Consider the following 12,410-nt stretch of genomic DNA (forward strand, 5'->3'; position numbering starts at 1 on the left):
ATGAATGAGGTTTTCAGGTAACTTATTACTAGGAATCACCAAGTATCTCTAATAATTGCAAACAAACTTTTAAAAAGGAGACAACCGAGGCGGGTGGATCACGAGGTCAAGAGATCGAGACCATCCAGGCCAACATGGTGAAACCCTGTCTCTACTAAAAAAAAAATACAAAAATCAGCTGGGTGTGGTGGCGCATGCCTGTAGTCCCAGCTACTCAGGAGGCTGAGGCAGGAGAATTGCTTGAACCCAGGAGACGGAGGTTGCAGTGAGCAGAGATTGCAACACTGCACACCAGCCTGGCAACAGAGCAAGACTCTGTCTCAAAAAAAATAAAAAATAAAAAAAAGAGACAAAACCTATCTCCTGAAAAGCAAAACAATTAAAATTAGGAAACTTCTACTACATATGCTTTTAATCCTTATGCCACAGAAGGGAATCTCTGATCATGCTGTGGCCTGAGAAGAGGCTAAGACACAAACACACACACGGATGTGATGTGTGTGCCCGCTCCCCCAACCCCACACCACCACCTAGCTGGAGACTCAGTACTTTCCATTCTTTCTGAGATGCTATTTACATTCATGGCTTCAGCTGCTATTCTTACACAGATGACTCTCAAATCTACATCTTTGAGGCTTTTGTGCTGTAGCTCTAACTGCTTGCTGGCTTTCTCTACTTGGATGGCTGTCTGAAGTCACCTCAATCTCCATGTGTTTAAAACCAAGCTTTGTCTCTCTTGACTACAGACTTCCATTTTTCTCCTATACGCAACAGAAGGTCATTAGTTTGTTGACTGGAAAGTTGGTGTGGATAAAAGAGGCAAGAGATGGAAGAGCCAGTTAAAGACTATGCCGAGAATTCAGGAGCATTCATTAATTCATTGTGCTAACAATTATTACGTGCCTACAGCATGCAGGACCAACTGGCCAATGTTCAAAACCCTCATTTAACTTGAGCAGTCCCTTCTCTTCCCAAATCCTGTTAATTCTTCCTTTAAAATGCTTCTAATAAATAGGCCAACTATAATGGCTCTTGGTTACCTATTCCTTGAAGAAAGAATTGTATTTATTATTCATTTTGAAATACCTTGTAGTTCCTAAATAGGGTCCAGCTCATGGGAGATGCTCACCAAGTATTTGAAGACTAGATTAAGTAACCACTAAAGTAAGCATGAACTATAGAAACAGTCCCCTAACTGGCTCCCTTGTCACTAGTCTCTCCATTGCTAGGAATTGTATTCCTTTTAGAAGCCAATGTCTTAGAAATATGCTTATGTATTAGAATTTTTGATACAATTAAGACTATAAATTCTGTCATGATTCTTTTTCTACATGTATCATAGTTAGTATACAGTATATTTAGCAATTAACCCCTGAATGAAGTATCACCTTATAAAAAAGCAGGATGAAGTTGATAGCGAAGGCTACAAACAGAGCAAGGAACCTCAGGTTGTAGAAATTCCTGGCCAGGTAATGCTGCAAAGAAAAGGACAGACAGAAGTAGAAGAGCTTTGCAAGGAAAAGAGAACTTCCTACTTTCACATAGAAGGTCAATTCTGGTTAGAAGTTCACACATGACAAGTCCTACTCTTCGATGACCGCTCTTCTAGGGCAACCATGGCATTCTTAACACAGGCATGGCATGACTCTGTTATGTCATGAACATGGGACCAAAATGTTGATTTGAAAAAAAAATTGCTTAGAATTGCTATAAAGAATCCTGCTCTGGCTTATTGCTCAGGGAGCCAAAGGCGTAAACACGCCACCAGCAGAGGACTCAAGCCTTGCCTTGAAGTGCTGTGTGTATGTGTTTTCATGATCACACCACGCAGCAAGCAGTCTATTAGGAAACTATAAGTGATCCCGGCTCGCAGAAGACCCTTGGCAACTCCTACCCTGAATGTAGCTATTATGTGGCCTCAGTCCTCATTCCTTTCCAAGTTCCAGTTCCAGGATCCTCTTCTTCTCCTGTGGTGGGAGCAACATTCCCATTCTCACTGCCATCTTCCCCAAAAAAATCAGTATCGAAAGATTGGAGTGGAAGCTACCTGGGTAAAGTTTCCAATCTCTCTGTGGGGAGCCCTCACTAATGGTACTAGAGAAGGTGTGGTCCTGGTCTTCAGCCACTGTACCTCAGTGGGCAATGTATCAGAGAAAGAATATTACAAGCTGTTCTAGGGTTTGATTGCATATAGAACAATCAAGGTTTGGAGGACTAGTGTGGGAAGATAACCTAAGAGGAACATTCTTTCTGATTCCCATATGATCAAATCACTTCTGAACTTTTGGACCAGGATCAGCTAAGTCCCCACATAATACACATAAAAGACCAGGTAGAAAGAGGTGTTCCTGCTCTCCTGGTAAGGAAGCAGGTCAGAGAGGACACCTTGCTGATAGCAGAGCTGTTTTAAGACCGTGGTTCTTTCCAGGCTCTCCCCCTTTTCTTTTCCTCCAACAGAAAAGGAACAGGTAGACACATGGGAGGAAGAAAGTTTAGGAATGAGAAAGGGAAGGAAGTGTAACTGATCAAACAGTGAAACAAATCAGAAGCACCTCTCTGCCATCTGCCTGGGCCAATGCCTACACCATGAACAGGGCCAAGGCTGGAGCGCTTACCAGTAACTTGGTCTGATAGACTTCCAGCCCTTTAAAGAAATTCGCCGTGAAAGCTTCTGGCTTCTCAACCTTCTGACCACGCCGTCGCTTCTTCTTTTTTGTCACTTCTGTCCACAGGTACTCGGCTTGCTCCTCTTCTTTGTCTTTGTCTTCCTTCTCTCCATCTTCCATGCTGCAGAAATGGGAAACCCACTCAGCAGGGGAGGAGGGAGGGAGGTCCGGCCCAAAATGGGAGACTAAAGAGAAATTTGGGTTGAGAGGGGCAGGAAGTAGAATCATTCCTTGAGGGTGGACATTTCAGGTCTTTATCAACCCACAGTGGCTGGACATTAAATTTATATTTAATGAATGGTGGCCACTTGGATGAGCCATGATCTTGGTGTACATCAGCTATATATAAGTTGATACTCTTCTTCTGAAATTAGACTTAACCATTTTTTTCCCTTCTGAAGTTACCCTTTATTTTCTAAATAGTAGTACCTACTCTTCTAAACTTCTGGCAAGATTTGATAAGATACTCTATAGAAGACCTTAGCACAGGCCTGACAAATAAAAGGTATTTAATAAATATTATATATCATTGTGATCATCAATATATGAAGTTGCAAAGTCATCTGGCCAGGTAGTGAAACTCGGATCTCCTAGTGGGATTTTAAACTTAGCAAGATGAATATAATATATTTACTACATAGCTAGGGTAAAAGGAAATATACCCAGGGCTTGCAGAATAATTGCTTGCATTGATAGAAATCAAGTTTTCCATTTACTATAGCAACAGAATATCAGATACTGTCAATAACTATCTTTATTTTCTTTTTCTTTTTCTCTTTCTTTCAAGACAGGGTCTTGCTCTGTTGCCCAGCTTGGAGTGCAGTGGTGTGATCTTGGCTCACTGTAGCCTCAACCTCCTGGGCTCAAGCAGTCCTCCCACCTCAGCCTCCCAAGTAGCTGGGACTACAGGTGCGCACCACCATGCCCAGCAATTTTTATATTTTTATAGAGATGGAGTCTCATTACGTTGCCCAGGCTAGTTTTGAAGTCCTAGGCTCAAGTGATCCTCCAGCCTCAGCCTCTCAAAGTGCTGGGATTACAGGTGTGAGCCACTCTGCCTGGCCTAAAAACTATCTACCATAGCAATAAGAGTAGCTGATGTTACCAAGAACTTACTCTGCCTTCTCGGATTCCACTTTTCCTTCTGCTTCATTTGCTGCTTTCATCTCTGCTGCCTAAACAACAATAACAATCAGTCAAGCTTTCCTCAAAGAAGCGAGGTCATGATGATGAGACATTTTCCTGGCCATTTGCTTCTTGGTCACAAATTTCAGTAGCTTTTTCTTTTCATGTTTCTGCTTCTCTCAGGACCACTGAACATAAGTATCCTGCTATATATATCAAGTGACTCTGAAGAGATGCCAAGACAAAGATTTGAAACTTGAAAACTCAACTACCCTTCTTTGGTTAACTCAATTCAAAGAGGAAACTTGTGCTAGGACATCACGAGGGCCTCATGGCAGTGGTTCTCCTGCTCTGTGGGGTCGGAAAAAGATGGAGCACAGATCAAACCAAGTTCAGTTGACCTGCTTCCATCTCACAGGCTTCTTCTTGCTTTGTCTTTAATCCTCTTGCCACTATCCCAATCCCTCTGGCTGAGGATCACTGCACTTAGAATAAAATTCAAGCTCCTCAACGTAGCCTATGAGTGTTGCATGATCCTGGGGTTTCTCTTCATCCCCACCTTGTATCATTTGACTTGTGTCCTATACCCAAACATACAGACTTCCTGTAACATTCCTGATCCTTCCAGGCATACTTTCTGGAGGATACTTAGCAGTATCCTCTGCCTGGAGTATGACTGCCCTGGCTTTTCATAAGCCTGCTACCTGTCAGGACTTGACTCACATGACACCTTTTCAGAAGCCTCCTCAACCTCTTTCTGATGGGCCTACATTCACTCTGTAACTCATTGCATGTTCATGTATTCTTTTATTCTTTTCTTTTTCTTTTCTTTTTTTTGAGATGGAGTCTCGCTCTTATACTCAGGCTGAAGTACAGTGGCACGATCTTGGCTCACTGCAACCTCTGCCTCCTGGATTCAAGCTATTCTCCTGCTTCAGCCTCCTGAGTAGCTGTGACTACAGGTGCCTGCCACCATACCTGGCTAATTTTGTTACTTTTACTAGAGACGGGGTTTCACCATGTTGGCCAGGCTGGTCTCAAAGTCCTGACCTCCGGTGATCCACCCACCTCAGCCTGCCAAAGTTCTGGGATTACAGGTGTAAGCCACTGCTCCTGGCCACATGTTCATGCATTCTAACATGCAGCACAAATGATAATTACCTTATTTGTTGTCTTTTCCCACTAGAAGTTAAGATCCATCAAAGCAAAAACATGGTTTCTGCTTTGAACCTATGTATTCCCATATCCTAGAACACAGCCTGGCACACAGCAGTCCTGGAATGGGACCTTCTTATGTATCAAACTGTGTTCTAGGTTTTGGGGCTACATCAGGGAGCAAAACATAATAATATTGTAGAAATGCTGATTCTGATGTTTTCTTCCCTGAATGTTCAAACCAGGTGAGAGTTCTCTCCTACAGAGAAGTATGATACCTGGCATTTCTCCTTCCTAGCATTCTTTATACTTGTCTTGACCTGTCCAATGCCTTTCTTCTCCACTGAACTGTAGGGACAGTGTGTTTCTTATTCACCACCACCATATTCCCAGAGCCTAAATTAGTGACAAGTGCACAAAACTTTTCAATAAATAGTAATGGAATGAATGAATGAATGAATGTTTTTGGGCTTGGATCTTTTCACACTTCTTTACTCTCCTTGATGCTAGAATGACACTGTGAATTGGATACTACAAGAAAGGGGAACACCCAGAACCTTCCATGGTCAAGGGGCTCTGAATTCCCGCTATCTTGTTCACTTAATCTAGTTGATTGACATGAAATATTAACTGAATAGTGGGTGTATCACAAGGATAAAAATGTCCCAAGCATGATCAAACTCAAGGAGAGGCTATGCCAAATCCTAAGGTATCATTTTGACCTTTTAAAACCCTGAAAAACCACTGTCTCAAAATGAAGGCCTCGTGTTGTTATACTTGGTTTTCTATGCCTTTGGTTCACTGAATGAATCTGCACAGCACGAGAACTAACCTTCTAATAAAAGACTGAGGCAAACTATCACAGTCCATCAAGTTTGGATTCTACAATGTAAACTAGAAGACCAACCAATGACTAGACACTGAGATGACCATGTAAGTCTTAATTTCTGCAGACATGTCGGAAGTGGAATTATAAGATCAGCATAGTCATACCAGAGTTATTGTCTAATACAGTATTGGCACCTGGGGAATGGTGTCAGTACTGATCACAAGATATGGTGGCAAGTCTTATTCTGGGATAAAGAAAGATGAAAGAAACAAATGACACTTACCTGTGCTTTCCTCTTCTTCCGTACAGTACTCTCTAACGTAGGGGGTTCATCCTTGCCAGTAAGTTCTAAGAGGTCACCCAAACCCACTTCAGGCCCATGCTTTAAGCTGCCCTCTTTCTTTGGGTGGAGTCCAAAGAGGTCTGACATGATATCTGCATCGCCCTTCTCACCCTTTATGAAGTGTACTAGTTCAGCGGTGATACCTGGCTCCGTCACCTCTGCCCTCTCAGCCTCCATAGTGTCATCATGGATACCAAATTGGGTTGGGTCAGGCATGTCACCCAGGATCTTGGTCACTCTGATGTTCTTTGCCCCTTCTACCAGGCCCCCTCCAAACACTGTGCTCCAGAGGATCTGAAAGATTCCTCCCAGGATGGTGAAGAACAACTGGAATAGCCCCACAAACAGCATCCAGAAAAAGGAGAAGAACACCTTCACCAGCTCCTTCGCAGTCATCTTTTTCACGTTCCTGTACTGCTTCCTGAGGTTCTTCAGGGTTGCTCTCTTCAGAAAGTTGGCGACATTCCTCTTCACAGAGGCACAGGCCATAGCAAATGCAGAGGCCGGCTCGAAAGACCCATCTTCCTCCTCTTCACCCGCAATTTCTAACACATAAGAAGAATCTTCATCTTCTTCCTCCTCTTCTGGTCTGTCAGCTGAATCAGATTCAGAGATCTGAGATGCTAACTGCATTTCAAAGATGGTGTCCTCGCAGAAGTTCACAAACAGCTCCATCTTTTCCTGCTCCCCACCTTCGTTGACAACATCAAAAATGAACTGTCGCTTAGATTCCTTCACCTGGGGCTTCTCCCACTGAGTGCGACTGGATTCACTGATCTCAAAATAAACACGCTCAATTTTCTTGGCCCCACCCATGATCTCGATACGTCCTAGGTATGGTTCGAAGTAATTTAGCACACTTTCTGCTGGGTCCAGCAGACACTTCAGGCGGGAATCGTTTGGCATGTGTTCAGAAAGATTTGTCAATAACACAGCCACATTAAACCCTATGTCCTTGGCTGGCTCATGGAATCGGTCTACAAAATCAATGTAATTAAACATGTCATTCTCATCAGCTTCTGCACACGAAAGGAGAAAGTCAGTCTCTGACTGTGTGTACTGTTTTTGCCCTTCCATGGCCTTCTGGAATTCTTTTTTGGAGATAATTCCTTTACCATCTGGGTCATACTCTTTGAAGGTGTCTGAGCTGGTTAAGTCTTTAAGTTTCAAGAACATGTCAAAGAATTTCAAGATCATTTCTACATTGGTAGATGATTCTACCAGTGTGTCAACCATCTGCTTGCCAATGGTGCCATTTACCACATTCCCTGTGAGGCAGGTTCAAAAAGACATACAAATATATAAATAAACCCAAGCCATCATGTAATTTGTCAGGTAGCTATTTTTAGAAGACTTTTGTGCCAAATTAGTCAGCTCTTCTCTCACCGTGATGATGTAGGAGGGAGCAGCAAGCCATAAAGACTACACCACTAGGAGCCAAGGGGGAAAGAAACAAAGGGAAGAAGGAGGTGGCCACACCACTGCCTTTAACGTGGCCTGGGGCCTGGGAAGTGGTTTCGTTATCAGATTATTGGGGACACGCAGGGATACATGGTGTCCCTCTGATCCCCTTAGACCTAGGAGGGTGCCCAACTAGATGGCTGGCATACACACTGGCAGCCAGATGTGTTGAAAAGCAATGGGGAGAGGGAGAGGATAGGGAGGAGCAAAGCTTGGAGGTTTTCCCCAGTTCATTCTGGCTTTCCTATTGATATAAAATGAATTGATCTCAGGCTTCGTCCATCAGACCAGGTGCCCCTCATTTCATTTTTTGTTTCTGAAAATTTGGCTTTCTGACCAATGTCATATGGTATCAGTGACCTGCCAGAAGGATAATCTGCATGATCAGTAAGGTTAGTGCTCAGACCAATTACAGTTGTGTGAAGGCCTAGTTATACCAAACAGCCCAACCTTCCAGGAGGGACAGAAGCATCACCACCATGTCCTGAAGGAGATCCAAGAGTTCCTTCAGCAGCTCGATCTGACTGGAATCCTAGAACAGAAACAGGAGATACCCCTGAGCTATCTGATCCCTCAGTAAAGTACAGGGCAGTGAGCAAGAAGAGCCTGCTCTGGAAAGGTTAGGTGCAGGCTGCATCAGTGTCAGGGAAGAGCTTCCTTCTCATTCTGAATGAGGATGCCTTATCGTCCACTGTTTGCAGCACCGGGAGACTCACTGTAGCAGGACTCATCCAACAAAGCTCCTTTACATTTTTCCTTTTATTAGTACAATGTGGCAGATAGACCAAGTGTTGTCCAAAACTACTGAACAACCTAATGCACCAAAGAGCCTTCAGGTATCTCTAGTAGTTTATGTTGCCATTTTCTACAATGGAGAATTACCAGTGAGCTTTATGGGAATACTAGGCATCTGGTAAAGGTATCAAGTTTTTAATCACCAAATGGGTTCTCCTTTCCTTCTGGATTAGAGTCACCTAATTCTAGTTGGTGGTGATCTGGGTGCCACTTGTCCCTTTAAATGGTATAAAATGGAGGCTATTCTTCTCGATGGTTTAAGATACTAGTCTGTTTGGTTTTAATTTCAGCAATGCAGGAAGAGCATTGCTAAACTAACTCCATGCTTTATACCCTATGTCACAATAGGAAACAATTCTTCTTTTTTTCTTTTTGTGAGGCCTGGGCTACACAGTCTTGCTCTGTAGCCCAGGCTGGAGTGCAGTGGCACAACCTTGGCTCACTGCCAACCTCTGCCTTCCAGGTCCTGGTTCAAGCAATTCTCCTGCCTCAGCCTCAGCCTCCCAAGTAGCTGGGATTACAGGCACACATCACTATGCCCAGCTAATTTTTGTATTTTCAGTAGAGACGGGTTTTCACCATGTTGGCCAGGCTAGTCTTGAACTCCTGACCCCCTGGTCCTCCCGCCTTGGTCTCCCAAAGTGCTGGGATTACAGGTGTGAGCCACTGCGCCCGGCCAGGAAACAATTCTTGGAAGATCTGAGGTGGGCAATCTGGGGATTCAATTAAAAATGTATCCTGGGTCACATACCTTTTACAGACTCCCCCTCAAAAAAAAAAAAAAAAAGAAAAAGAAAGAAAAAGAAAAAAAAGGAAAAAACAAAAACCCAACCATAGCTCTTTGCCTAGCTCTTCAAGTTTCAGAGGAATCGTCATCACTTGTGGTGTGTATCATAAGCTATGTACAAAATATCACAGAAGTATAAAATATCAGAGCAGGGAAAATACCTCAGAGATCATCTATTCTAACTGAGTATTTTAGAGAAGATGAAACCAAAAACCAGAAAGGGAAAATGGCTTTCAAAAAGTCACCGGTGAGGAAGTGGCAGGACTAGGGCTTTCATCTCAGAGACTCTACACCACACTGCCCAGCTGACATATAAATGGACATCTTACTGTCAAATTGGCAGCCCTCCCAGGAACTCTCTCCTCCCATAAGGCCAGAGTCAAAAGGGGAAAAATGAAAGGGTTAAATAGCACATTCCAGAAGAGAGGAGGCAGATGTGATAGTCTTGAACATTTTAGATACACATTATTTAAGTTAAAGCTGCAAATGTTACTCTAATCAGCCTGAAATACCTCCTGAAGATCTCCTTCATGTGTTGCCATGGAGAGAGGCAATAAACTGCTACATATGCTACATTTATTTGTTCATAATAAATGCTCTGAGCGGTTCTGATTCATCTTGCCAGAGAGATGGGGAGTGAGAAGGAGAGGCTGAAAAAGGGAGGAAGGAAGCAGGGGTGAGAGAGAAGGGGGATATGGCTTTCAGAGACATGCAACATGGGACAGATAGGATGGGGCTGGTAGGGAGTGTTTATAAGTTGACAGAACAGTGACAAGGAAGCAGAAAGGATGAGCACCATAGAAAGCAAACATCGAGGCAATAATAAAAAGGGTAGGTTGGTGAGACGCAAAGAAGGAAGCTGCGTTCATGCAAAAGCCTGTCTGGGACCCCCCTGGAGGCATTTATTTCTGTCTCCCATTTTGGCCCTCAGTTTTAAAAAATGAGATCTACTATGTGTGGCTTGTCCAGCCTTTGATCAAGCAGCCACATCACAATGGGAACACTAAGGAGTGAGGACTGACTTAGCATTTCACACCAATGATACGTGCAGGGAATGGGCCACAGTACCTGAGAGAGTTTCATCTGCATATTAGCAAAGACATGGAGGAAGCCAACCACTGCGTCCCACAGCCTGCTGTGAGCCAGGCTCTGCTGGTTACCAATGCAAGGGCCCTATGGGGAAGAAGACATTCCATGTCACTTCAACATCACAGTTACTCTGAAACCTGTCTAGTAAGGGCACCTGATACCTACTTATATGAGCAGATAGACTTTCCAAAAGTCACATATTTCATAGTTCAGTATTTTCCTAGGATATTACTTTTTTCTTTTTCCTGATTGTAGGATACCATGTCTAGGAAAAACCACCAGGGATTTCACAGTCCAGAGATTTTTAGAGACTTTCTTTTAGCCTCAGAATGAGTTCTTAAAATAAAAGTTTATACTGGAGAACAATATTTAAAACTGTGAGATACTGTGGTTGACACAGGGCTGAAGGGCAAGCTCCCAGCCTCACCTTGGCCTCAGAGGCCTTTGGAGGAACTCAAGGGTGCTGCAAAGCACAGTGTGAAAAGCCAGGCCCTCACTTACCTATTGTTCCAGCCAAAGTTTCACATGCTGATAACTACACAGCTATCTAGTTTAAAAAAAAATCTGTGTAATAATCCTAGCATTCAACCACTTTTAGTTTTCTCTTATTAACCTAAAATCAGATATAAGAGAATCTCTAACCATCTTTTCTGAAAGTCAAATGTAGAGGAATAACTTAGTTTGCATTTTCATGTTAATCTTACTCTGTATGTGTGTGTGCGCGCGCACATGTGTGTTTAAGACAGTCTCACTCTGTCACCCAGGCTGGAGTGCAGAGGTGCGATCTCGGCTCACTGCAACCTCTGCCTACTGGGTTCAAACGATTCTCGTGCCTCAGCCACTCAAGTAGCTGAGATTACAGGCGTGTGCCACCATGCCTGGCTTATTTTTTTGTATTTTTAGTAGAGACAGGGTTTTGCCATGTTGGCCAGGCTGGTCTCGAATTCCTGGCCTCAAGTGATTCACCCACCTTAGCCTCCTAAAGTGCTGGGATTATAGGCACGAGCCACTGTGCTCAGTCAATAATCCCACCATTTTCGAAGATCATTATTGAGTCAACATGTCTTATTTTTTCTTTACAGTCTAGTTTTTTTTTTCTACCCTTTAACCAATCTCCAAATTGCTCAATAAGAAAGTTTTAAAAGGAGCACAGATATTACCTTAATTTCTGGAAAATTCTTGGCAGGATACCCAAGGTTTAAAAGGTGAGCAGGAGAAATACTGTCTGCATTCCCAAATCACAAAGGTTTGTTAAAAATCACTGTTTATATACATTCAGTGTCTGATCCCTAGAAACCATTAGATTCTTTTTGAAACAAAGCTGGTTGCTGAAAGAAACTCATATTCACCAAAAATGAACTTCTCCTTTACTCTTGGGTTAGTGCTCCATGGGAAGTTCTGAAGATAAGGATGGCTTTTGCAGAGATCAAATCAGATGCTTATCATATATATTCAATGATCTCCTTAGGTACACTGCATTCTGTGAAACTTCAGATCAGTAACTTCTTAGGTTTATCTCCTCATGTCCTTATAATGCTTGAGTGACAAGGATATATCTCCCCTCAAAAGCCTCCCTTTCAAGTTGACAGTGTTAACTTTGTGTTTCTTTTAATGAGCAAATATGATCTGATTTTGCCAGTTGGTGCATTACATGAATCTTTATTTGATGAGAATTTAATGTTTTTCACAGAACAAGTTTTGGCTCAGTCATATTACCTGTAAAAAAAAGAAAAAGCCACTAAAAACTCTTAGATTCTTGGAATATAAAATATTCTTTAGGAAAGAAATGAAGGTGTACAGGAAAAGGTAAAAAAACATTCTCCATTTCTTTCCTTACCTATCTCTTCTGTTTCAGGAAGACTGGCATAATTGCTGACATTATTTCTCATAAAGCCATGCACAATCCTATCTCTAACTTTTCCAAGTCACTGACACAGAATATACTTCCTCCTCTGTATCTATCCATAGCCTATGTGTGGTCCAATGGAGACTCAGGGCCCTTTTTTTTTTTTTTTTTTTTTTTTTTTTTGAGACCAAGTCTCACTCTTGCTGTCTAGGCTGGAGTGCAATGGCACTATCTCAGCTCACTGCAACCTCCACCTCCCAGGTGCAGTGGTGTGATCTTGGCTCACAGCAACCTCTGCCTCCCAGGTTCCAGCG

The 12,410-nt window shown here is 42.9% G+C and overlaps 1 protein-coding gene across 2 annotated transcripts in view; it reads right to left on the minus strand.

The window, feature by feature from the left end:
* Nucleotides 1–12,410, minus strand: part of RYR3 (ryanodine receptor 3) — a 563,010-nt gene that overhangs the window by 20,244 nt on the left and 530,356 nt on the right. For both annotated transcript variants that reach the window (XM_064374821.1, XM_064374822.1), the window contains exons 86-91: nucleotides 10,230–10,334; nucleotides 8,030–8,111; nucleotides 6,059–7,386; nucleotides 3,783–3,841; nucleotides 2,616–2,787; nucleotides 1,389–1,475 (exon numbers count right to left, since the gene is read on the minus strand). In XM_064374821.1, coding sequence (XP_064230891.1) covers nucleotides 1,389–1,475; nucleotides 2,616–2,787; nucleotides 3,783–3,841; nucleotides 6,059–7,386; nucleotides 8,030–8,111; nucleotides 10,230–10,334 — 1,833 coding nt within the window. The remainder of the gene's footprint in view (nucleotides 1–1,388; nucleotides 1,476–2,615; nucleotides 2,788–3,782; nucleotides 3,842–6,058; nucleotides 7,387–8,029; nucleotides 8,112–10,229; nucleotides 10,335–12,410) is intronic.

Source organism: Aotus nancymaae, unplaced genomic scaffold, assembly GCF_030222135.1.
Source record: "Aotus nancymaae isolate 86718 unplaced genomic scaffold, 86718_ANA_hifiasm-v0.15.2.pri h1tg000011l, whole genome shotgun sequence".
NCBI lineage: Eukaryota > Metazoa > Chordata > Mammalia > Primates > Aotidae > Aotus > Aotus nancymaae.